The 26,086-nt window shown below is 39.9% G+C and overlaps 2 protein-coding genes across 2 annotated transcripts in view; one reads left to right on the top strand and one right to left on the bottom strand.

Moving 5' to 3' along the window:
- LOC149097048 (uncharacterized) overlaps nucleotides 1-26,086 on the top strand; it is a 347,996-nt gene that overhangs the window by 2,343 nt on the left and 319,567 nt on the right. The gene's annotated exons all lie outside the window — the stretch shown is intronic.
- The window catches only part of LOC110048347 (uncharacterized), a 34,115-nt gene that overhangs the window by 203 nt on the left and 7,826 nt on the right, over nucleotides 1-26,086 (bottom strand). Inside the window, exons 7-13 of the mRNA XM_089280092.1 lie at nucleotides 7,881-8,252; nucleotides 6,927-7,298; nucleotides 4,122-4,493; nucleotides 3,371-3,742; nucleotides 2,620-2,991; nucleotides 1,869-2,240; nucleotides 1,170-1,541 (exon numbers count right to left, since the gene is read on the bottom strand). Of these exons, the coding sequence (XP_089136218.1) occupies nucleotides 1,170-1,541; nucleotides 1,869-2,240; nucleotides 2,620-2,991; nucleotides 3,371-3,742; nucleotides 4,122-4,493; nucleotides 6,927-7,298; nucleotides 7,881-8,252 (2,604 nt within the window). The remainder of the gene's footprint in view (nucleotides 1-1,169; nucleotides 1,542-1,868; nucleotides 2,241-2,619; nucleotides 2,992-3,370; nucleotides 3,743-4,121; nucleotides 4,494-6,926; nucleotides 7,299-7,880; nucleotides 8,253-26,086) is intronic.

Genomic DNA, 26,086 nt, shown 5'->3' with positions numbered 1-26,086 from the left:
AATCCTATTCAATCTTCCTCAATTTTGGCCACACTTGTAGCTTCTCGGTTTACTATCCCAGTTTTGATTTGGCTTCGTTTTAAGTAACAAATTACATTGCTCTAGAACATGATAATCAAATAGGGTGAATCCAAGTGAGAAAGGAGCGAATTAGTGCCGTTTATCATGACAAAGGAAAGCCAAGGCCAACCGCTCACCCTCGACAAAATCCAGAATAGCTGTTTTGCGTTCAAACCGAAACTCAGATTGTTATTTAATTGAGCAGCACTTTCCTTGTATAAAGGCCACAACATTAAAGAGGTTAAACGGTTATAACAACGTTGGAATTGTTCTGTAACCCTAAATCTTAGACTTTCAGGGACGGAGAGGGGAGCTTCAGAGGCCCTAATCTGGCAATTACAAAACCGCTTGTGCTGTCGCCATTAAAGTATTACAGAATGATGCAGAGATGAATTCAATTAATTACAGATATTTTGGTGTCACTGTAATGTGAATTGACATTACTATGACGTCATTTGTTTTCTTTCTGTGGCTAAAAAAAACTGTTCATCAATTTCTTCAAATTTCAATATACAATAAAATTCTGGTGGCCGCTAATCCTTCTATTTGCATTAGTAACACCATAGTTAATAGAAGGAAATGGTTAGGAAGACCGGAAAACATCAAAGAAGCAAACAAAAAGGCTACGATTTATGTTGGAAAGTCCTTGACCCTGCACGTAATTTGTGTTTTGCTCATTGACTATGCATGAATTATATAATCGTAATGCTTCTATTGGTTAGTTGTATGAGAACATTTTACCACCTTTTGTATTTTGCCAGGTTTTGTGCAGGGTCAACCCCCAAAAGGGCCAACAAAAACATACAACAAAGAACTTCGCCAGGTTTCCTAACCATTTCCCCCTATTAACCATGGTGACACTAATGACGTCATCATAATCGATTCTTTTAAATAACTGAAGATGATACACCACGCAATAAAGTTTCCTATGATCGGATTCGCTGTTGATCGTTGTACCAGATACATTTCTTCGAGGGAAGTTTAATAAAGGAAAATGTCTGCATTTCTCTGGTTTATTGCTTCAATTAACCATGGTATACTAACATAATATAGCAGTAGTCTCTATATTACCTAACACGTGCATGTCTTTATGAAGCCTTAATACTCACCACAGTATCGAAGCGAGCACACAGGCGTTTTTTGCAGCTCATACACGTAAAAGGCGCCGCAGTTCTTGACTTTAATGTTGTTTCTCCACCGACAGCAATTGTTTGTCCAATGATAGCAGACTTCACGAGTCACTTCACCGTCTGCCACAGAAGGATGTTGTCCTTTGATCCATCCTGGGGCATGCGTACCACAACGACGCACAGGTGGGCATGTAGTGGGCATCTTTGGGTTACCAGCAACACCAGTGAAGCGATACCAGCCAGGGGTGATATCATTCTTATCACATCGGACTGGGCTTTGACCCGTGAAAGTGATAAGACGGTCGGCTGCATTGAGGTTCTTGTAGTTGCTGCATGGGTCATTAGATGCAACTGTTGGAATAATAAATACCAATGAGGTCACCTTCACTGACTAAATTTTCACACTGGGGTCTATTAACAAAGGTTAAGAAAAGGTTGTTCAACATAAGGTTTTGTAGAAATAAAGGAAAAGGCGATCTTGAGGTGGTGATTAGAGAGGAATGTCTAGTTCCAAAGCTGAATCGTGGAGTTCGTAACGTGAAAAAGCCGTGTTTAAATGTTATCCGGCACAAGTGAAATTTTTCAGGTTATATGATTTTTTCAAGCATGCTATTCTTTTTTTAAAGTATCCCTATATTACCTAACATGTGTATGTCTTTATAAAACGTTAATACTCACCACAGTATCGAAGCGAGCATGCAGGCGTTTTTTGCAGCTCATACACGTAAAAGGCGCCGCAATTCTTGACTTTAATGTTGTTTTTCCACCGACAACAATTGTTTGTCCAATGATAACAGACTGTACGAGTAACTACACCGTGTGCGACAGACGGATGATGTCCATTTATCCATCCTGGGGCATGAGTGCCACAACGACGCACAGGTGGGCATGTAGTGGGCATCTTTGGGTTACCAGCAACACCAGTAAAACGATACCAGCCAGGGGTGATATCTCTCTGATCACATCGGACTGGGCTTTGTCCTGTGAAAGATTCGAGGCGGTCGGCTGCATTGAGGCTCTTGTAGTTGCTGCATGGGTCATTAGATGCAACTGTATAGGAAGAAATGTTTACGTAGGTTTGAAACACCTTCACTGACTAAATTTTACACTGCATTCCGTTTGCAATTGTCAAGAAAAAAATTCGTTTAGTTGCGCTCGTGTGGAAATCAAGACACAAGCGATATGTTTCTGTGGTAGGAAGGCAATTTTGTCTAATTCTAAATTGGTGCGTGTAGGTGTTGAGTTTTTAAGGCGCCAAAGCCACGCATTAATGTGGCTACTGGCGCAGATAGCTCAGTCGGTATCAAAAATGTCATATGCATATGCCTGGTATGCCTTGGGCTTTTCTTCTGCCACAATCATTTTTTATATATATATAATGCCAGATCATGAGTGTTTACATTTTTATGTAAAAAAAGTCACCACTCACCACAGTATCGAAGCGAGCACACAGGCGTTTTTTGCAGCTCATACACGTAAAAGGCGCCGCAATTCTTGACTTTAATGTTGTTTTTCCACCGACAGCAATTGTTTGTCCAATGATAACAGACTGTACGAGTCACTACACCGTGTCCGACAGACGGATGATGTCCATTTATCCATCCTGGGGCATGAGTGCCACAACGACGCACAGGTGGGCATGTAGTGGGCATCTTTGGGTTACCAGCAACACCAGTAAAACGATACCAGCCAGGGGTGATATCTCTCTGATCACATCGGACTGGGCTTTGTCCTGTGAAAGATTCGAGGCGGTCGGCTGCATTGAGGCTCTTGTAGTTGCTGCATGGGTCATTAGATGCAACTGTATAGGAAGAAATGTTTACGTAGGTTTGAAACACCTTCACTGACTAAATTTTACACTGCATTCCGTTTGCAATTGTCAAGAAAAAAATTCGTTTAGTTGCGCTCGTGTGGAAATCAAGACACAAGCGATATGTTTCTGTGGTAGGAAGGCAATTTTGTCTAATTCTAAATTGGTGCGTGTAGGTGTTGAGTTTTTAAGGCGCCAAAGCCACGCATTAATGTGGCTACTGGCGCAGATAGCTCAGTCGGTATCAAAAATGTCATATGCATATGCCTGGTATGCCTTGGGCTTTTCTTCTGCCACAATCATTTTTTATATATATATAATGCCAGATCATGAGTGTTTACATTTTTATGTAAAAAAAGTCACCACTCACCACAGTATCGAAGCGAGCACACAGGCGTTTTTTGCAGCTCATACACGTAAAAGGCGCCGCAATTCTTGACTTTAATGTTGTTTTTCCACCGACAGCAATTGTTTGTCCAATGATAACAGACTGTACGAGTCACTACACCGTGTCCGACAGACGGATGATGTCCATTTATCCATCCTGGGGCATGAGTGCCACAACGACGCACAGGTGGGCATGTAGTGGGCATCTTTGGGTTACCAGCAACACCAGTAAAACGATACCAGCCAGGGGTGATATCTCTCTGATCACATCGGACTGGGCTTTGTCCTGTGAAAGATTCGAGGCGGTCGGCTGCATTGAGGCTCTTGTAGTTGCTGCATGGGTCATTAGATGCAACTGTATAGGAAGAAATGTTTACGTAGGTTTGAAACACCTTCACTGACTAAATTTTACACTGCATTCCGTTTGCAATTGTCAAGAAAAAAATTCGTTTAGTTGCGCTCGTGTGGAAATCAAGACACAAGCGATATGTTTCTGTGGTAGGAAGGCAATTTTGTCTAATTCTAAATTGGTGCGTGTAGGTGTTGAGTTTTTAAGGCGCCAAAGCCACGCATTAATGTGGCTACTGGCGCAGATAGCTCAGTCGGTATCAAAAATGTCATATGCATATGCCTGGTATGCCTTGGGCTTTTCTTCTGCCACAATCATTTTTTATATATATATAATGCCAGATCATGAGTGTTTACATTTTTATGTAAAAAAAGTCACCACTCACCACAGTATCGAAGCGAGCACACAGGCGTTTTTTGCAGCTCATACACGTAAAAGGCGCCGCAATTCTTGACTTTAATGTTGTTTTTCCACCGACAGCAATTGTTTGTCCAATGATAACAGACTGTACGAGTCACTACACCGTGTCCGACAGACGGATGATGTCCATTTATCCATCCTGGGGCATGAGTGCCACAACGACGCACAGGTGGGCATGTAGTGGGCATCTTTGGGTTACCAGCAACACCAGTAAAACGATACCAGCCAGGGGTGATATCTCTCTGATCACATCGGACTGGGCTTTGTCCTGTGAAAGATTCGAGGCGGTCGGCTGCATTGAGGCTCTTGTAGTTGCTGCATGGGTCATTAGATGCAACTGTATAGGAAGAAATGTTTACGTAGGTTTGAAACACCTTCACTGAATAAATTTTTACACTGCATTCCGTTTGCAATTGTCAAGAAAAAAATTCCTTCAGTTGCGCTCGTGTGGAAATCAAGACACAAGCGATATGTTTCTGTGGTAGGAAGGCAATTTTGTCTAATTCTAAATTGGTGCGTGTAGGTGTTGAGTTTTTAAGGCGCCAAAGCCATGCATTAATGTGGCTACTGGCGCAGATAGCTCAGTCGCTATGAAAAATGTCATATTATTATATGGCTAGCTCCGTGAGCGGGCAAGATGAATCAAATCCTGCGCTGTGATTGGCTACCCGAGCGGGCAAGATGGAGCTATCTGGCCCGCTCGGGACTACCCGCCGTGTCCCGCAAGAAAAATTTCCCCGAAAGCCATGTAATAAATCCTTCATTGACCAAGCTTGTTCGGTCAAGATGGCTGGATATTGGCCTCGTTCCTTTTTTTGCGAGTTTATGGACCGAGACGGAGTCGAGGTCCATAAACACGCAAAAAAAAGACCTTGGCCAATATCCAGCCATCTTGACCTCACACTTGGTCAATAACCCATACTGCCTGGTATGCCTTGGGCCTTTCTCTACCACAATCATTTTTTTTAATTTTAGTGTACGCTAAAGACGCGACGAAGAGACCAACTCTTCACTGTTCTGGACGAGTTTAATGGACGACGTTTCAGCCGTCCGGCCATCCTCAGGTTAAAAATTAAAAGCTAAAAACCTAAAGTCGAACCTCTGGTTGCGACCACCTCTCCTCAGCGACCAGTTTTCCAAAAACCCAAAAGTTTCCTAGTCAAATCACTACATTTGGAACCTCTTGTAAGCGACCACCTCTCGTAAGCGACCGCGACCACTTTTAGAGCTAATAGTTTGAAATTTTCTTTTTTTTTAACTTCTCGTAAGCGACCACTTGACAGATAATAGAGCGTAAATTGGATAATGAGGTGTCGTAACGCTATCGTATTCATGGTAGTACAAGAGATGGAAATTTCCTCAACGCGAAGTACCGGATTTTTTCTCGAAATTGAATTTTCACATGAATAAAACATTTAAACATGGGATAAGTCTCTGCAGTTACCATATACTAATGAGGCAAAATTTGACCCGATGTAGTCTAAGCTCTCATAAGCGACCACCAGTCCCGTAAGCGACCACCTAGGCTTGATATTTTTGGTGGCCGCTTACGGGAGGTTCGACTGTATTTACAATGGTTGCGAGTTACAAGAACACCGACTTATATACAAAGCAGAAGTTTTGAGAGTAAGGTAACGTAATACAATAAAGGTCTAAATTACAAGGTGAAAAGGATTAAACAATCAAAGGCAAATAAAGAACTATGGGTGACATGTCAAGGTGAATACAATTGTGGCAAAAACTAGAGAAAAATCAAACCTAATTAGTGAGTGTTTTTTCTGAGGTAACAAGCTCCCCATTGAGGGCCTACGAATGAATGTGATCAGGTAAAAATCATAACAGGATCCCAGGAAAGGGCCATTAAACTACAGTAATAATTTCCCTTCCAAAAGCCCTTGGATGAAAAACTTAAGACAAACATAACGGAATCCCTGAAAAGAGCTCCTGAACCCAGAAATAAACAGATATAAACTCATTAAAAATGATAATAGAATTAAATCAAAATGCGTCATATTGGAAAAATGGCAAATCACAACTATTCAATTGTAGTAATTTTAAATGCGGTGTTTTGATCTAAATTCCATGAGGATTAAGGGTAAATAACTGCGCGGTCCAATAGGCCTCCCTAGTGAGTAATAATTGATCAAGATGTAATGAATTTTCAAAAGACCTAATTTGTTCAATGATGATGAAATTGATTTGAGAAATGTCATGTTCAGAGTTATTCACAAGTTCTTTTGTTTTCGTGCATGTTCGACTTGTGGTCAAGAAATCTTACTTTAAATTCAGTCGAGGTGGAGCCTACATATTGCAGGTTGCATTTGGCACTTGTGGCTAAACAAATAACATTTTGTGATGAACAAGATAGTTTTCGTTGAATGGGATATTGACGACCAGTTGCTGAACTTTGAAATTTCGAAGCTTGAATTAAATAACTTTTACAGAGATCGCACTTCTCGTTGCATTTTGAACAATCCCCGCTTTCTTCTCTTTGACTTCTACTAAAGATTACCCGAAATTCGCATGCGCCAACATCTCTTTAAGATTTTTGGTTCTACGATAAGCGGGAAATATCGACTTGGATGGAAAAATTTCTATGACTTCTGGTGGAGATTGCAAAAGACGAAAGTGCTTTTTGATAACCTTTTGGATATCTGGCAAAATTGAATTGTAGTCGAGCATCAATCGAAAAACAATCATTCTTCTATATACATATAATGCCAGATCATGAGTCTGTACATTTTCATCTACTAAACAAGTCAACACTCACCACAGTATCGAAGCGAGCATGCAGGTGTTTTTTGCAACTCATACACGTAAAAGGCGCCGCAATTCTTGACTTTAATGTTATTTTTCCACCGACAACAATTGTTTGTCCAATGATAGCAGACTTCACGAGTCACTTGACCGTCTGCCACAGAAGGATGTAGTCCTTTGATCCATCCTGGGGCATGCGTACCACAACGACGCACAGGTGGGCATGTAGTGGGCATCTTTGGGTTACCAGAAACACCAGTGAAGCGATACCATCCAGGGGTGATATCTCTTTGATCACATCGGACTGGGCTTTGTCCAGTGAAAGATTCGAGGCGGTCGGCTGCATTGAGGCTCTTGTAGCTGCTACATGGGTCATTAGATGCAACTGTTGAAATAGCAGATGTTAACGAAGCCTAAAAACACTTTTACTGTACAGAATTCCATGCTGTGGCCTAATATTAACAAATGTCAGGGAAGAAAATCATGTTAGATAAAGATAAGTGTAAATGAAAGAATAGATAGACATCTACAGTGTTTTTATTTCATGTCAGGTTGAGTTTGTAAGACCCCAAAGCCTACCAGGAAGTTGCCAGCAATACGGTTGCACTGTTTCAATCGCTATGACTATTACATGCATACCATGTCTTTCGTCACTACAGAGATTTCTCTCTTTTCAATGTCTATTGCCTAATTGTCTCACGTTATCTAAGAACGTCAACACTCACCACGGTATCAAAGCGAGCATGAAATAAAGTGGTATATAGAAATCTAGAGTGTATTTTTTAATATCAGGTTGATTTTGTAAGACCTGAAAGCCTACTAAAAAAATTGCCATCGACACAGGTGTACTGCTTCAATCGCTATGACTATTACATGCACTCCATGCCTTTCGCCACTACAGTCATTTTTCTCTTTTCAATGTCTATTACCTAATTTTCTCACGTTATCTAAGAACGTCAACACTCACCACAATATCGAAGCGAGCACACAGGCGTTTTTTGCAACTCATACACGTAAAAAGCACCGCAGTTCTTGACTTTAATGTTGTTTCTCCACCGACAACAATTGTTTGTCCAATGATAGCAAACTTCCCGAGTCACTTGACCGTCTGCCACAGAAGGATGTTGTCCTTTGATCCATCCTGGGGCATGAGTACCACAACGACGCACAGGTGGGCATGTAGTGGGCATCTTTGGGTTACCAGCAACACCAGTAAAGCGATACCATCCAGGGGTGATATCTCTCTGATCACATCGGACTGGGCTTTGACCCGTGAAAGTGATAAGACGGTCGACTGCATTGAGGTTCTTGTAGTTGCTACACGGGTCATTAGATGCAACTGTTGAAATAATAGATGTTAACGAAGTCTAAAAACACTTTTACTGTGCAGAACTCTATGCTGCAGCCTATTATTTAGCAAATGTCGAGGAAAAACTCATATTAGATAAAACTAAGTTGAAATGAAAGAAGAGATAGAAATCTAGAGTGTCTTTTTAATGTCCGGCTGCGTTTGTAAGACCTGAAAGCGTACCAAAAAGCTGACATCGATACGGTTGTACTGTTTCAATCGCTATGAAAATTACATGCATACCATGTCTCTCGTCACTACAGTGATTTCTCTCTTTTTAATGTCTATTGCCTAATTGTCTCACGTTATCTAAGAACGTCAACACTCACCACAGTATCAAAGCTAGCATGAAATAAAGTAGTATATAGAAATCTAGAGTGTATTTTATAATGTCAGGTTGAATTTGTAAGACCTGAAAGCCCACCACGAAATTGCCATCGACACAGGTGTACTGCTTCAATCGCTATGACTATTACATACACTCCATGCCTTTCGTCACTACAGTCATTTTTCTCGTTTCAATTTCTATTACCCAATTGTCTCACGTTATCTAAAAACGTCAACACTCACCACAGTATCGAAGCGAGCACACAGGCGTTTTTTGCAACTCGTAAACGTAAAAGACGCCGCAGTTCTTGACTTTAATGTTGTTTTTCCACCGACAGCAATTGTTTGACCAATGATAACAAACTTCCCGAGTCACTTGACCGTCTGCCACAGAAGGATGTTTTCCTTTGATCCATCCTGGGGCATGAGTACCACAACGACGCACAGGTGGGCATGTAGTGGGCATCTGTGGATTACCAGCAACACCAGTAAAACGATACCATCCAGGGGTGATATCTCTCTGATCACATCGAACTGGGCTTTGTCCAGTGTAAGATTCGAGGCGGTCGGCTGCATTGAGGCTCTTGTAGTTGCTGCATGGGTCATTAGATGCAACTGTTGAAATAGTAGATGTTAACGAAACCTAAAAACACTTTCACTGTGCAGAATTCCATACTGCAGCCTATTAGTTAAGAAATGTCAAGGAAAAAATCATCTTAGATAAAAAAAAAATTGTTGAAATGAAAGAATAGATAGAAAGCTAGAGTGTTTTCTTTTCGTCAGTCTGAGTTTGTAAGACCTCAAAGCCTACCAGGAAGCTGCCATCAATACGGTTGTACTATTTCAATTGGTAAGACTATTACATGCACTCCATATCTTTCGTAACTACAGTGATTTGTCTCTTTTCAATGTCTATTGCCTAATTATCTCACGTTATCTAAGAACGTCAACACTCACCACAGTATCGAAGCGAGCATGCAGGCGTTTTTTGCAGCTCATACACGTAAAAGGCACCACAGTTCTTGACTTTGATGTTGTTTTTCCACCGACAGCAATTGTTTGACCAATGATAACAAACTTCCCGAGTCACTTGACCGTCTGCCACAGAAGGATGTAGTCCTTTGATCCATCCTGGGGCATGCGTACCACAACGACGCACAGGTGGGCATGTAGTGGGCATCTTTGGGTTACCAGCAACACCAGTGAAGCGATACCATCCAGGGGTGATATCTCTCTGATCACATCGGACTGGGCTTTGTCCAGTGAAAGATTCGAGGCGGTCGGCTGCATTGAGGCTCTTGTAGCTGCTGCATGGGTTAAGAGCTGTCGTAGCTGATGAAAGTAAAGGATTATGTAAGTGAGTTGTTTTCAATCGTGACTATATAGAAGAGTTTAGCTTTTTACGATCCTGTTACTACGCCGTTTGGTAAAATGCGTTAGGTCCATTGTTGTCACAAGTTAATTTAATGCCTTTAAGACATTGGTTTTCTCTCTTTCGGTGGTTGAGTATTCTTTAAGGTTGATTTTTTTAATTATTTCCACTTTGAATTCTTAAAAGTTACCTTATTTGTAAGAGGAACAAAATACCCTGCGGTTTCATCTATTCCACTTCTCTGTAATATTTCCAATCCATTTCCCCCACTCCCGCACACACACAAAATGTGGTGCCTGCACTAAGCCATGACAAAATTGAAGGTTTCTTGCGAAATACTACACTGAGAATCGATTCCAGTCAGTGTTTGTATCTTGGTGCTTCTCTAAAGAATGTTAAACTTACCTCGGGCTAATCCAAGCAGGAACAACAAAACAACATTTTTCATTTCCATGTTGACTCTAGGACAAAAAAGGTACACGGTATTAGCGATTAATTAAAAAAGTCAATTCCGCAATCGAGCCTCGGGGTGACCTTAGTGACCCTATTTAAAGTATAATGTTATTTTAGTGTAATTGTTGTAATAAATGCTTGTAGAGTTATGTAGTTGTTGCGTGTTTTCTCGTCTGCATGCGAGCCAAGTGGCCCATCAGGCCGGAGCTTATCCCGGTTTCTGTAACATGAAGCGACTAGGAGTATTTCTACTCCCCCCTGGATGGGATGCTAGTCCATCGCTGGTTACCCCCAGCATTAAGTTCGCCGGTACCCATTTATACACCTGGGTGGAGAGAGGCACTGTGAGTGTCTTGCCCAAGAACACAACACAATGTCCCCGGCCAGGGCTCGAACCCGAGAGACGAGCGCACTAACCATGAGGCCACCGCGCCGCCCGCGGGTTTGTTTATGCTTAATTTTTTTGTTGTTGTTGTTGAATTTTGTTGAATACGTGCGGCAACGCATATTTCTTTAGATTTTCAGACAACCTTATTCACGCGTAAATTACGTTAGTACACAAAATCATTTCTCAAGAAGTCAACGATAATCCTTTCGAAAATAGTTGATAAATTAAAAAATAATCCGAAACTAATAAACTGAATATGCTATTCGTTATAAAACGTCTTTATATATCAGAAATACATATCAAAACAATGACAAAGTTGGCAACAGATAAAACCAACGAGCTGGAAAAAAAATCAATGAAATATATTGCAATGACATTGCGTTGCCACACTGTTATAAAATCTGTGGAATGCAAACTAATAGTTGAAATCGGAAGAATCCGTTAGTTACTAAATGAGCCGCCAAATGTGAACGCAGGAGAATTTTTCAAACTGGTGGTTTGTCAGGAAACTAAAATTCTTTGTACTTGACGGCCGGGAGCACACTGTGTAAACGAACATGGCATCATAATTAGTGACACTTAAATAGACTCTTGAGACACACTCAACATGTAACTATAAAAAACTATCCCAGAAGTATGAATAAATCATCTATTTAAATTCATCAGATTTATGTTTTTGGGAAACTTTCTTCGACTTATAATAAACTGTGGCTTTCGTTGTCAAAATAATTATTTTTCTTACGAAATGCCAAGTTTACTTTCCTTGCCTGCATGACGAAGGTTTGATGTGGAAGAAGTAATTTTAAGGATTATTCACTTTTTTACCTCTCTCCTCTTCCTGATCTTGTCTGATCTTGTCTCTACAAGCTGAGGCTGACTACTCGACAGCCCTTTTCATAGATACCCCTTAGCAACGGACCGATATATTTTTGACCAGATGTGATCGAGGAGTGAGTTGGTTTTTATGGACTTTAGCATATGTAAATATTTCACGTGGGAGGTATGTTAAGTAAGCCCTTTAAAAGTGGAGCCGTGAACTCGTTTATGAAAGTAATCCCTAAGCTAGAAATTTCGCCATGACACGTTTAATTAAGCCCTCAGTTCGAGAAATATCCGGATATTGTTTGGGATATTTAAAAGTTTCCGACATATTTAGAAAATATGAACATATTTAGAAAATATGAACATATTTAGAAAATTAAGATATTTAGATATATTCATGGCTTTTTTTTTTTATTGAATCAATACTAAGTTCTATGCCAGAAACAATCCAGTTCAGCGATTATTAACTCGAAAAATATATTCCATATCACTAAAAGCGCTAAAGCAGTAATTTTACGTCATATTTGTGGAAAGGCCTTGTTTAAAAACGTATACCTTGATGTCTGCCTCATTGCTACCCTTTGTTGCGAGGTCTACAGGCGACGTTGTAATTCTTTACGTTTAGTTGTTCGTAACACTGCACCTAAACTTAATATATTGATCGCGAGCAAGATATCAGAACAAGGTTAGTAACCCTGAGTATATCTTGGCGAAACAACTGATAGCCTTTGAGCGATGGGCTCCAGAAACAACTATATAGACATTTTAATTTTCACTGTATTCGCTATGAAATGACACCTATCTCGGGTGTGGCAGTTTTCGTTGCTCCAGTATAGAAACTGCAGTGAAACAAAGCTAAGGAAAACATATAAATAGACCTAATGAGTCTGAAATGGGCAATAATCGCAGTGCTGCCATATAGCTATGGAATGGTAGCTAGTAAGTGGACAAATCTATCTACGATATAGTGACGAAATTTGCCTTTGCTTTCAAGTATTCATAGTCGGGGCCACTTTCTTCAGTTTTTGCTTCAAAGTAAACATTTATTTTTGTTAATAAACTTTGACACTGTGTGATCGATACTAGAGCTGCTGAAATGAAAATCTACCAATCAAATTGATGCAGCATCGAAGACAACTTTTGAAAAATAAACCTTCCGACATCATCGTTCGTGAAGCGTGTCATGAGAACCTGGTGTTTCTTAGAATACAATATAGTGGTCTTGAAAGAGCACTTCAAAATAAAAATAACAATGAAGCAAGGCTGATTAATACGTAGACAACTTAGATTCTTCGTATACCAGCAGCATTTTCGTGTGCGGTGCCTTGCGTATTTGTATTTACTTCAAAATAAGCAGAAATGGCCAGTTTCCGATATTGTTCCGTTTCCCTACGGAGATATCAACTTACAAACTTCAACGCTATACACAGCGACATTTGTGCTGGACACGCTTTCAAGATCTTTTTAACTTGGAGCATTTGCTTTTCGGGGAAACAACGAGAATTGTATCGAGAATTGTAACGTATAAGCGTACGCAAAAGGCACAACAAATTTAAACGATAGTGCGAGAGAGACACTACAAGAAAATTGTGCATGAGTAGGAACAAAAGGACATTAAACAAAATCATCAACGTTGCATGTTTGTATGGCTTATGGGTGTTGGCGCACAGCGAAATCACATGATTATCGTGGCGTCATCGTGTTCGGAAAGGTCTGTTTTCGTGACGGATTAGTGCGTTTTCGAATTTCTCCGGCGTAATGTGTGCAGTGTACTCTCACAGATCACTGATACCCCTTTATACTCCTCTGTGGAGAGAAGCACTTTGAGAGTATATTGTCTTACCCGAAGGGCATTGCACAATGACCCCGGCCGCTCAAACTCGGACCGCTCAATACGCACTAACCATGAGCCCACCGCGCAGGAATAAAACGACAAAGATGGAAGGATTGTCTGAACTCAATACTTTTACCTCTTAGTGTTTCAAGTTAGTTTCCAAACATTTTATCAAGTCCTTGTAAACCATCGCCGCTGAGAACAAAAACAAATTTAAAGATAATTTAAGTATTAAAACGGGTCACTCTTCTTTTACACTTACCTGAGATAATGACATTGAAAGGCTAGACTATCGTGGGACACCAACTCCCGGGAGTCTTGTGCCGGTCAGTGATAGCTGAGAAACTATCGAACCGCTGTTACGCCTTTTTTCTTTTATCGATACGTGATCCAGATTTCTACCTTTCAGTTTGGCAGTTAAACACAGCTGAATGCTGAAATGTTTACTGAGCCGTGAGAAGATGCAGTTTATTTACTGATAGCTTTTCTAATGGCTTCGGTATAAATCTTTAGAGTGAATGAAAAACTCAAGCTGAAGTCATTGCCTAATTGCGTAGTGGCGAAAGCTACCTTGAAAACTGTTGCTTTTTGACGCAAACACTATTTACCCAGTTTAGCATGATGAAGTTTTGCTAAGACACGTGAACTATGAATATCCTCGAACGGTGAACGTGGGTAAATAGCATATTTGTTAGCATGAGTATATTGACATTGATCAAACTTGTTTCCACATGAAAACGGCGAGGCATCAAAGACAGTGGCGGAATTAGGGTTAGGGTTAGGGCTAGAGTTAGCGTTAGGGTTTAAAATGGTTATGAACTTATACACAAATTCTAAATTTTCACGCCAGCGAAGTTAGCGTCAGAACTCACAGCGACGTTTTAAATATAACAATATTGTTATCGAATAATTGTGTTAGGCCGAGTCAACGATGTTAACTGATTAAGAAATGATAAGCGTGCAGCGTGCAACTATCGAGTTATGAATGTACGTGGGAGGTTGCTAAGCGGGAAAGAAGCGTAAGAGTCGCATGAGGCGATAGCCGAGTGCGACTCTAGCTTCTTGAGTGCTTAGATAAAGTGACACATCAAAACTTTTCTTGGATCGCGGCGAGTTAATAGTTTCTAGGGCAAACAAACAATTTCAAACTGCTCGGTTGACCTAAATATCAAGCTGGCAACAAACGAAAATTGCAGTCGGTAAAAGCGTTTCTCAAAAATTGGTTAAGTTTAAATTTGGATCAGTTTTCCGAAGAATTGAAAACAAACTTCACCCGGTTGAAGCTTCTGGTGGTTGAGCTCTTTGTCCTTCACGGACTCTTCGGCAAAAGAAAAGAACAATATGGAACCAGACATTTCTTAAAAGCGATATTGGGGAAGAAAGCGAACAAACACCCCTGGCTTTGAGCTGTTTGAGATGTTCTTATTCAATTGCAGGTTTGTGGGTTACGTTTTCCTTCCCACCTCGTTTTAAATTTGATGAGTTGCGCGTCTAAGGCTGAAATTGAACACACGAATGGCTTTTAAAAATAATCTGTCACTTTCGTTACTTGGTAAAATAAGGTTAAATGAACAGAAGACTGAAGCCTAAAGGAAAATGTCAAAAACTGAATGTAAGCTTATATCTGTGCACGATGCAATGTTTTCCTCGAGCGGCTGTTTCTTCAAGTCCTTCAGGTGTTCAACTCGCGATCGAGTGACAAGCATTCGAGCAAAACTAAAACCCGGGAACTGAAATAATTCATCAGAGGCTACCAATATTTGATAAAACTTCCTTTATTAAAGCTCAGAAGAACTATTACCTTTAACGTTTTTGAACCAGAAGGATTTCGTATGTAAGACTTCACAAACAGAGATTTGTTACCTTTCTTGCTTCGTTCGCCGAAAGCATGGTCATTCCCCAGTATTGCATTGCGCATCCTAATTTATGGCGTCATTAGCGCGCGTCCGTGCACGCGCACATTGAAAACATGGCGGATTTGCCTTGATATTGAGTTCAGTCAGTTGAAAAATGGCTATAGCTCACTAACGAGCTCGGGCACCCCAAATTTTTTTCCAATCATTTTAATCAACTAATCATTAGCTTTACGTGAGAAAAGACTGATCTGATTTCCATGTTTGAAAATTGAATAAATAAGAAAAATAGCAGCTGCACTGTAGTCTTTTCTATTTTGCAGTTTGATAGCCGTGGCAAGCAATCTGGTTCCAATATTTTAACAAAGATTCAGCTGTCTGTCAAAATCACTTAAAAATGTTTATTTGTGTCCGACACAAGTATTGACTGTAGTTTGAGGCGTGTTTTCATGAGTCTGGGCTCACAAAGAGTTTACGATAACTTGGAATGCGTTCTTGTAATAAGCATTAAATAACGCTAAAATGGGACATTTTCAATGCCTCACTGCTCCTTAACGAGCATGGGCAGCCCCTTTTTTATTTTATAATTTAAGTTCTCATATGATAAATATTCATTGGACAAAGTTTGAACAAATATCTATGCGCAGTTTTATTTCAGGGGAATTACCTTAAATGGCTTTCGATGCCAGAAAAGTTTTACAATGAAAGATTGTGCTGAATTTTATTGTTGTCATAGAAAATTCTCTCTAAAAATTCCCGCTATGCACTATTAACCTCGAAAGGTTGATACAGACCAGTTTGTTGTTTTTTTGGTCCATCTCCGAGCTGTCCCAAGTCCCTTTGTTCAACCAGCCGATTCAATAGGCCCTTTGCAGCTGGGGTCACGTGACCAAATTTTTCCTAAAAAATTTTTGTACTATGGGCTATAACTAAAAAAATGCCAGAAATGGAAAAAGCATGTCGAAAATATCAAAATGGCCAAGTTTGAGGCCCCCATAATCAGAGAATGAGATTTTATGATGGTCTGAATTTTTGAAAGAATAAGAAGATTTGTATGGAAAATGTTGCTGGAGAGCAAGGTCTTGCTCTCCAGCAACATTTTTCCATACAAATCTTCTTATTCTTTCAAAAATTCAGACCATCATAAAATCTCATTCTCTGATTATGGGGGCCTCAAACTTGGCCATTTTGATATTTTCGACATGCTTTTTCCATTTCTGGCATTCGTTAAGTTATAGCCCATAATTTTATGGAAAATAGGTCACGTGATGGCTTAGCTGCAAAGGGCCTATTCCTGTTCGCTTACTAGTAAATTCGGAAATTTCTTAGTTGAAGGCCCGGCAAAAAACTAAAGCTCTAGATTTGGTAACTCACACTAATAATATTCTTCTTCTCCGAAAGAATCATTAGATTTTTCCATATTTTAGGAGAAGAAAAATAGGAATTATGTTTTACAAAGCGTCAACATCGATTAAAAAAAATTGCCGAGAAAAAGTACAAATAAACAAACTGACGTCAGCGTGCAACCCACGGGCAAAGATGGATCGAGCGTATTGGCCAATCAGAGCGCGCGCTTCGCTAAGGATATGTTATAACAGAAAATCTACCAGCACACGTGAAATTTTTTTGATCATTTTTTTTATTGTGAACATTATTTCACTCAATACAATACATACATACTAAAAAACGTGAAATCACGGATTGATCCGAACTATTTTGCACAATATATTGTGTAATATTGAACGTGATACTCCAACAACGTTGATTGCCCTAAGTAGTTACAGCGTTTTTTTCCCACTTAGGTAATGATAAAAAGCCAACACCAGTCTAAAAGTCACGGAAGATTTGTATAAACGGATCGACGTTTAATTTACGTTTCAGGGTTATTAATGGCTAATTAAACAAACAAAATGTCAAAGTTATCTTCAGAAAATCCTTTGAACTGCGTGAAAGATATTTGATTTTTATTCTGGCTTAGTCAAAAACAGAAAAGCTGTGATTACTAACAGCAATAACAGCTTTTCTGTTTTCCATTTAGGCAATTATAATGAAAAGCAAATATCACACTAAAAGCACTTTTAAAAATGAATTCTCATGGAAGGTTTGTTTAAACAGATCGTTAACGATTTGGTTTCAGTTTCAGCGTTCACAACAAGACAAACAAAATTTCAAAATTATCTGAAAATTTCAAAATTATCCTTTTTCAGAAAATTATTTAAACTGCGTTGAGAATAGAAGATTTGAATTTCCCACTACTTATGGCTTTACCTAATCACAGCATTTTTGTTTCCACTTACTAAGGGAAAAATAAAAAGCAAATACCACACTAAAAGCACTTGAAAATGATTTGTCAAAGAAAATCTGTATAAACAGACTCTCAAAATAACGCTTTGGTTTCAGTTTCATGAGTTAATGGCTGAAAAAAATCATGGAGGCAGCTCGGCGAAGTGGTTAGAGCGCCGGACTTGAAATCTGGAGGTCGCGGGTTCAAGTCCCGCTCTGACCATTAATGCCGTGTTCTGTTGGGATCAACGGTTTCTGGTTGGTTGGTTGGTTTAATTGGATCTTTTCGTGTTCTATTGGGGGAAAAAACCGTTATAATTTTCAGTTGGTTTGGTTGATCAACTTTTTCGACCAGCCCCGAACCAGGTTGAAACGGTTGATAAAGCATTTGCGTGATATGTCGCGTGATTGTAGCTCACGTAAGGACTATTCCCAGGAGTTACCGCGTTTCAACCGAAAACGGTTGGAAAAGTGTTCAGTTGAGAAGCGTCAACTGTATCAACCCAAACCGGTCGCGTTTGAAACGGCTGATCCCAATAAGTCTCGGTAGACCCTAGTTCAGCTCCCCGGTTATGCGTGTGAAGAGCCAACTGATCTGCCTCTCGCCAGTTCGCCGGTTGGGATTTTCAAGCCTGTTATGCTTGTTTATTTGAAATATTTATTTCTTTCAGTTTAAGTGACATGCCTGAAAACTAGCTAGCTGCAGCTACGGACATTTAAACATTCAACATTTAACATTTTTTTTAACATTTTCTTAAAACAGTGGCCACTGCAAATTTCCAGTATTATCTCCTTCAGAACATCGTACTAATGAGCTTCGAATTCGTTGTGAAGATTTGAATTTCCCGTGTATTATGGCGCAAGTGGGAAACAAGAAAGCTGTGATTATTTAAGGCAATCACAGCTTAATAAAAAGCGAATACAAGTCTAAACGAAAAACAATTCTAAAACGATCTGTATAAACAGATCGTTCAAAATACCAATTTGGTTTCAGTTTCAGGGTTAATGGCTCAACAAACAAAGCCCCAAAATTATCTTCTTCAGAAGGTTTTTCGAATTGCGTTGAGGACTGATTCTTTTGAGTTTCTTATTAATGGCTCGTTGTGTGTCAAGGATTATAGCCAAATTTAGACAGAAGAAAACGGTCACCAAATTGAGTGAAATGCAAGTAGGACCAGTTTAAATAGTGAAGAAATATTTCAATAACGCAACAAATACAAAAGAAGGTGTGGATGGACAGAAATTGAAGAAGATTGAAACGGATTGCGATATGCTTGGGTTTTTGAAAAACTATTAGGCTGAGCAGTTTTCAAAGTTAATCGCGTTTGTTTGTCACCTTTAATTATAATGCCCGGGAGATTTATCTGTTTGTAGTGAAACTATGGTTTTGTCAGTTAGATCCATAAAATAAATTCTTTGCTAAAATTAAGTTTCATAGTATTTAGCAAAACTTACCTGTCGTTATATTTCTAATCAAGCTACGATGACCTAAGCAGTGGCGGATCTAGGGGAGGGGCCCGGGGGACCCGGCCTCCCCCCTTATTTTTGGTAAAAAAAGAAGAAATCAGGGAAGGAAGGAAAGCCAGCAGGGCAAGCAAACAAAACTGCCCCCGTCCCTTAGCTCAATGTCTGGATCCGCCACTGCTAAGAACAAGAGTTTTGGTAAACTGTGTTTCACTTTACAAACTGGTGGGAGACGTTTGTGACACTAGTTTAAAATTTGATTTTATCAGTATGAGGAGGTTCACACAGTTCAGATGGAGTATATGTGGTAGTTCAGTTATGGTGGTATTACTTGGGCTTCCGTAGGAAAGCCCGAGTCATAAAATGCAAGCGTTTTGGTCGCCAAAAGAGGGGTCATGGTCCCAGGCGTCCCATGCGTAGACCGTGGAAACTGGGTGCGAGAAACGCGATAATGCTCGCTGTTCGTGACAGAATGCGGTGTTCTGCAAAGGAAGTTTCGGCAAGAATCGCTCCTTAAACGTTCATCTCACATACAAAGATGTCGATCGTTTTTGGAAAGGGTCGGTCCACGAATTATATCGCTTGGAAGCCAGCCAGGTAACAAAGGTCAAGCTCGATACGTTCTCGTGAGATAACAACTGAGCCAATCGCGGTATGAGTTCAAACTACGAAAACACTGACAAAAAATAGGCAGTCGATGACTGCATGTGGCTACTGCTGTAATTATCTAGCACATTGCAGTAAAACAAATCATATTGCAATAAAACGAGCTAAATACGAATTCAAAGCGTTTTTGGACTGGTAGCTCATTAAAAACATGCGACTTGTTTCTTGCACCGCGAGAAATATGTCGATCTCCAAATTTGTAAAGATAAGACTTTCGGTAACTTGAATTAAATATCTTACCTCCAAGTAAGTTGGCTTTCTAGTAGGGTGCAGGAAAAAAAAAAACGTGTGATTTCGGAGGCAAATTGTGTGGGGAAATTAAAACTTCTGTTGTGCGGGGAATTGTGCAGAATTATTGACGAACCAATGTCCTTGCGAAGTCCTAAGGAAAATCTGCATTGACGATAGTTTAGCCAAATTTATTTCACCAGCAGTTCAAATATATTTAGCAGTCTTATCAATCGCCAATTCTTTTAGAAAACTGTGTCTGACTGCTAAAGAAAACCATGTTGCGTGACATGAACTAGACGAGTATGAAACCAAATTAAATAGCAAAAGAGAATGCCGCATTTCCTCTCATAAATGAGTTCCCTTTTAAAAATACTCCTGCCTTGATTCAATAAAAGTATGTAGGTTAAATATTTCTTCATAAACTGTGTTAAGGGTCGCAAATGCTCGGAAGTTATCCGCAAAAAACACAACTTGAAAGTTCAAGCAAATTAAGTGCAATGCAATTTGCGCCTTGTCCTAGGACTGTTGTTTTCGCGAAGGAGTTTATCTATGCGCTCTCCAAAGGAGATAAGCCTCTTGAAAACGGTTTAAGATCGCGACACGGTAAATATGTTCAGCTGCACAATTTACTCGGATCGCCACGACCAGTAAACGAACTTCGTACAATTTCTGCTAGCATGTACAATGTAATCGCCATAAGTTGTAAAAAGACCTGGAAAATTCTTTGCATACAAGTTCTCCATAAATGCGTAGACAGCTATGCTTCATTCTTGCACCAAAATGGTTTAAACTCACAACTTGCGATTGGATTAGGAGGATACTCAACGAAACAACTTGAATAGTAAATATCGAAGCGGAGCTCTTGTGCTAAAATATCGTGATTCTTTTGTTTGCATTGTGTCGAATACGCGTTTTCGCAAAGTACGATTTGATACTGCGGTACGAAGCCCGAGTAAACGCTCTAAGAGCGCCTAGTTGTTGTGATAACTGCAGTTTAAGGTCTCAAATTTCTAAAATCTCCAATTTCACTTGAAGAGTAAAAAGAGCGATTGCAAGTGGAGGTTTGTATGGTGTGTATGGAGAGAGGATTTAGAAATTTGTTCTATATTGACCTGCAATGGATGTTATAAGTTTTTAAATGTTTACCGTTAGCCCAAGCCTGCATTATACACAAAGCAGTGTTCCCTTATACGTCATGTAATTTCAGTGACACATCCTCCACGTTTCTGCACCCTATTTATTGTACACAAAATAGACTGCAAGCAGTCTCTCTTTAAATTTCCTCTAATATCCACGGGCATGAATGTAAAACCTGAGACAACGAGTACGAGAAGGAGTAGGGAGCGTGTTGTGAAAAGTGCGAACCTCTTTTTACGGCGTCTTCCGAGCCGCTCAAAGCTTCGCCGTTCGCCCCTCGAATACCTTGCTCGTTCGACCTTTCTCGCTCTTCACCAGAAGTTATAGAGCAAAGGAGATACTGCTCGCAGAGTCTATACACAAAAAGTGTCCAATAAAACAATATTGCCTAGTAAATTATCAAAAGAACATGGGGGAGAAAACAACTTTTTTTTATGTATATATAAACCACAATCACTTCGAAAAAAGCTGAAAGAACATGAACATTTTGACATTTCGTTTTTGGACCACCTTGAAAAGCCAGAAGCCCAGGCATGAATCCCGTGATTACTGACAAGATTACAAAGAACCAAAGTAAAGACCTAAACGAATGACTCAGCACTGGTGCGAAAGATCTCGTCGATTAATTAATTAAGCACGCTGGTGGTGACGGGGCAAATGTTTACTATGGTTCGTTGTTGGCAGACAAGAATGCTCAGCTAATGGTAATAAAGAAAAAGTTGTTTTTAATAAAGTTAACAGTCAGATAAATTCATAAATCGTCATTGAGCAGAATGGTAGACAACTAGTTTAAGTCAATCAGTCAATCTACGAACCTGTCATACTAAACATGATGCATGATAAACATGTTTCTGGTTACGTTTAATTACCGTTCAACGTCTTTTTCTGCCGATTGTCAGCATTTTCTTGTGGAGACATCCATCAAAATTGGCCGCAAAATGAAAAAATTATCAGCAGCACCAGTATCATAGCACAATCAAAACTACGCGCAAATGGCTACTCCCAAACGCGATGAAATTTGCACGTGCACGTGCTGGGGTCGTTACGTTGCAACAAGCACTAACTATATGCTTTCTTCGCGGAGAAAACAAGTTAAGATCTGTAGTCGATTTATACCTTCACACAGCGGACCAGACGGCTATAAATTCGCTGTTGTTGCTCTAGAAGAAATTGTGGGCTGGACAATTTTGGACTTTCCGTTCAAAACGACGGGAAAATCCGCTTGAAAAGGAGTATGGATGTTTAACACAACATTCAGGTATGAATTAACACTAATATCGCACTGCGGCAACAAAGTATAAGAAATTATTGCTGTAGCTAATTTGTGTTTCTTAAGTCGATCTAGTTTACAATTTATTTCCCTAGTTAGATCTTCTATTGCCGTGTTTTCACGAGAGAGGTTTATTACGGTAACTGCTTACCGACGTTTCGTAACTAAACTGCAGTTATTAGAGAAGCTGTTTACACGGAACTAATTAACTAAAGTAGGCCGCATACTACGGACGGTTTTAGGTTTTCTCGGAAAGCAAGTGCTGCAATGTTGCACAGAAACATTGGAAAATTATAAAATTTCTGACTTTACCCCAATGCCGAAAGCAGGTCGTTGTCAATTTGCAGGCGGTGATGTCGAGCCAAACTCATGTAAAGCTTTGTAGATGAATAGTGGAAAGAAAATTTTGATATGTCGCTGATCCTCTTCCCGCAAAAAACCTGAAACGGCATCTGCTGCGGAGCTCGGGGCGGGTTACGTAGATGTTTACCGGTACTTCTTCTTGTTTTTTTGTTTTGTTTCGTTTTTTTTTATTTTATTTTAATTGATTGCAATAACATTACATTAGATACGAAAAAAAAAAAAAAACTGCCTACTCTACTTACAATGTTAACGTAGCTTTTAACAATACCAACAAAACTTACAATACTAACATTATTTACAATTTGTTAATATCTGTTAGTTGTTGGTTGGTTACTTCTTCTTGTTCGGGGCCGCTTTAAATTGTAACATTTGCTTTTCTTCTCCATAGACCTCAATTATGATTTTTTTGTCTCTCTCTTTGTGGTAGGTTTTCTTCTAGTTGCGCCTGCCTGTACACTGCTACTAATTAAGCTACCTGATTCTAACAGAAAGGAAACGCTTACGGCACTTGACGAAGAACGGGAATCAGCAGTCCAGGATTTCTTTGTCTAAACATGAGTTAATTCAGCTTTTTTGCCCGTTGACTTGAAACCTACTTATACTAGGAGAAATCTTTGTCTATTTTTCTCTTCTTTACGCGCTGAACTCGCGAACACTTGCCGCTAAGATGTTGCGACAACGTCTGCTTTCCTCGGTTACCGTCAGTTACTGAGCTAAACCATGCCTGATGAGGCGTTCAACTGTCGACAAACCTAGGTTGGCTTACTTTTGATTTTGCCGCCATTTACCGAGGTTTGCTACTGTGTTTACACGATTAAAAATTTCACCTCAGTAAAGTTAAAACAAAACCAAAGTAAACATCTCTCGTGAAAACACGGGCTATTATAAGCGGTCTTCAACATAATCTGATTTGCATTTTAGTTTCGCACATGGAATCTTGAGCTTACTCAAAATCCATGTTTTCTTTGATAAATTTCGTCGTCTTCGTCCTTGGTCAACTTAAGGGAGCCATATTTTTGCAATATATGTCCTTGTTCTAAGGAAATTGTGCGTACTGGATTTGAAGATTTCACAACTTTTCTGTATGTTTTTATGGGCTATCGTGCGCTAAGAACTATGGGTAAATGCATCAGTCGCCATCTTTTTACTTGCTGAGGATTGTAACAACTCTGTGCAACAAAGCGAATAGATGTTAATAGGAAGGTTGGTAGCGTGCCAATGCCCTCTGGCCCTTCTCTCTAGCATGCTAACCTGAACGTTCATTATGCTGACTATGCTCTGGTAACAAAAACCCAAGTCGCTACAGATAAGTTCTGACGAAAAGTTCTTCTAAATTTTTCCTCGCGTTTACATCAGAAAGAACCGGTCATTTTGTATTTCGTTTGACTGCTAAAGAATTCGTCAAAATGTTTAACGCGTTACATATGTAATAAATATTTTAAAATGCCGGAACTGGCAAGCTATTTGTTTTGAGGCCAGACAACCATAGAAAGACAGCCGGGATGTTCAAAGCCTGATTAAGCTAACCCAGAATTACTGAGAATTTTCTTTTTATCTTATTATTGGTTGCTTAAGTCTTTAAACATCAGATCCGACACTAAGTCGATACAAACTTCAATAAACTAATAGTAATCGTAGATTAAAGAGTGCATTCGAGGTTTGGTGGGTTTGGTGTGTTATGAAGACAAAAATTCTAGGAACAGCATTTTCTGCCTGAGCTGTTAGGTAGGCGTGAAATTGGCCTCCTTCCAGTAGAAGCGAAAACAAATGAATTGATCGCAAAGCACGTGCATACGAGAGGGTTTAATTTGTTCTCGTTTATACAGGTATCACGTAATATTAGTTACGACCGGGCAGTAAAAAAAACACGGACTGCAGTTGCTAGGTTGCATTTAGTCCGCAGTCCACGTTTTATACTTAGTCCATGTTTTATCCCCAGTCCGTAGTCCGCAGTCCGTAGTCCGCAGTCCGTAGTCCGCGGTCTATATTTTATACTGACCGTGTAAAAATCGACACAGACGATGCTTGTTCCGTCGGTATGCGAAACGATATGCTTTTATTAGCAAAACTAGGGCAATTATTCCGTTTACGAACAAGACTTAGAATCGTCTTGGCTTTGGGGCAACAGGTACAGGGCATTTTCACTTCCGAAACAATGAAACGGAGGACATGGTGTACCGAAGCAATCCTGTGGGAGTTGAACTCTTTTCCTATGTAAACACTTTCTTGGGGTTTATGTTACATAATTTAATTTGCGCGCACATGTCTGCAAGGTTTTTAAATGTCATTAACACTGACTTCGAACTTTAAATAAACAAATTATCCGCTGCAGTCCACAAGAAGCTGCCTCCACACTCGAAAATCCGCAATATTGCACAACACTCGAAAGAAAGCACATGGACGAACACGCAGATAACGTCATTCGCCCCTGAAGAATTGGTGTCCAATAGCCCTTTTCACTGTTAATTTTTCTCATTTGTATTACAATGTAATCCAACGTGGATGCGAGGCAATTTCGGGCTAAAACTACAAAATAGCCCGAAATTGCCTCACATACATGCTAGATTTTATTGTTATGCAAATGAGCAAAGGTAACCGTGAAAAGGACTTTTGGAGTCCATAGGAAGACACATACACAAAAACTCGAATTCTTCCGCATTACCCGATTAAAATTGCGTTCTCTCGAACGCAATAACCAGAATGAACGACCGAGTAAATAATGGAAACTGGGCACCAGCAGTTCAAATGACGTTTTTCCCTCAAAATCTACGCCGATTACCCTACCTCAGCATTTCAAGAATTAGAATAAACATTCATGTAAAATCAAATGAAAATAAACTCTAAATTCATTAATGGAGGAACTCGCAGGTAAGCCTCAGTAGGAGAGTATGAAAAAGACGCGCGCGTGTGGGAATGTAATCGTTAATTTCAATATGGTGCTGCAGTTTTACTGAAGGAAAGAATTTCCTCGCCATGCGAGGGTTGTTACTGTCTGTCGCTAGCACCTCCAAAGCCTGGCGAAGGCGCAGTTACACTTGGCATTCCATTTTTCGAGTAACATGACGCCTAATTTCGTTGTGACAAATGGTGCAGGAAATCGTGCCTGGTGTAATAAACCCTGAAATATGCATGTCTCACAAAATTCAGTAAACCACTTCCGGGCCCCTCCATTCTGATATACGGTTGCAAACTACTTTTTCAATGCGATATTTTGGGGGTAAAATATCTTGCAAGCGAGCGGGCAATGGACAGAAGAAATTTGGGACAAGCTATGAGCACTTTCCTTTCAACCAAAACTTACGGTTCGAATCTCCAGCAAGTTTCCAGCGGCGAATGGAACAGATTTGTTTGGAATTTCCCAA

This window comes from Orbicella faveolata, unplaced genomic scaffold (assembly GCF_042242905.1).
Source record: "Orbicella faveolata isolate gen_17 unplaced genomic scaffold, um_ofav_v1 contig_47, whole genome shotgun sequence".
Lineage (NCBI taxonomy): Eukaryota > Metazoa > Cnidaria > Anthozoa > Scleractinia > Merulinidae > Orbicella > Orbicella faveolata.
The sequence above is the reverse complement of the archived record's forward strand: the minus strand, read 5'-3'. Positions and strand labels throughout refer to the sequence as shown.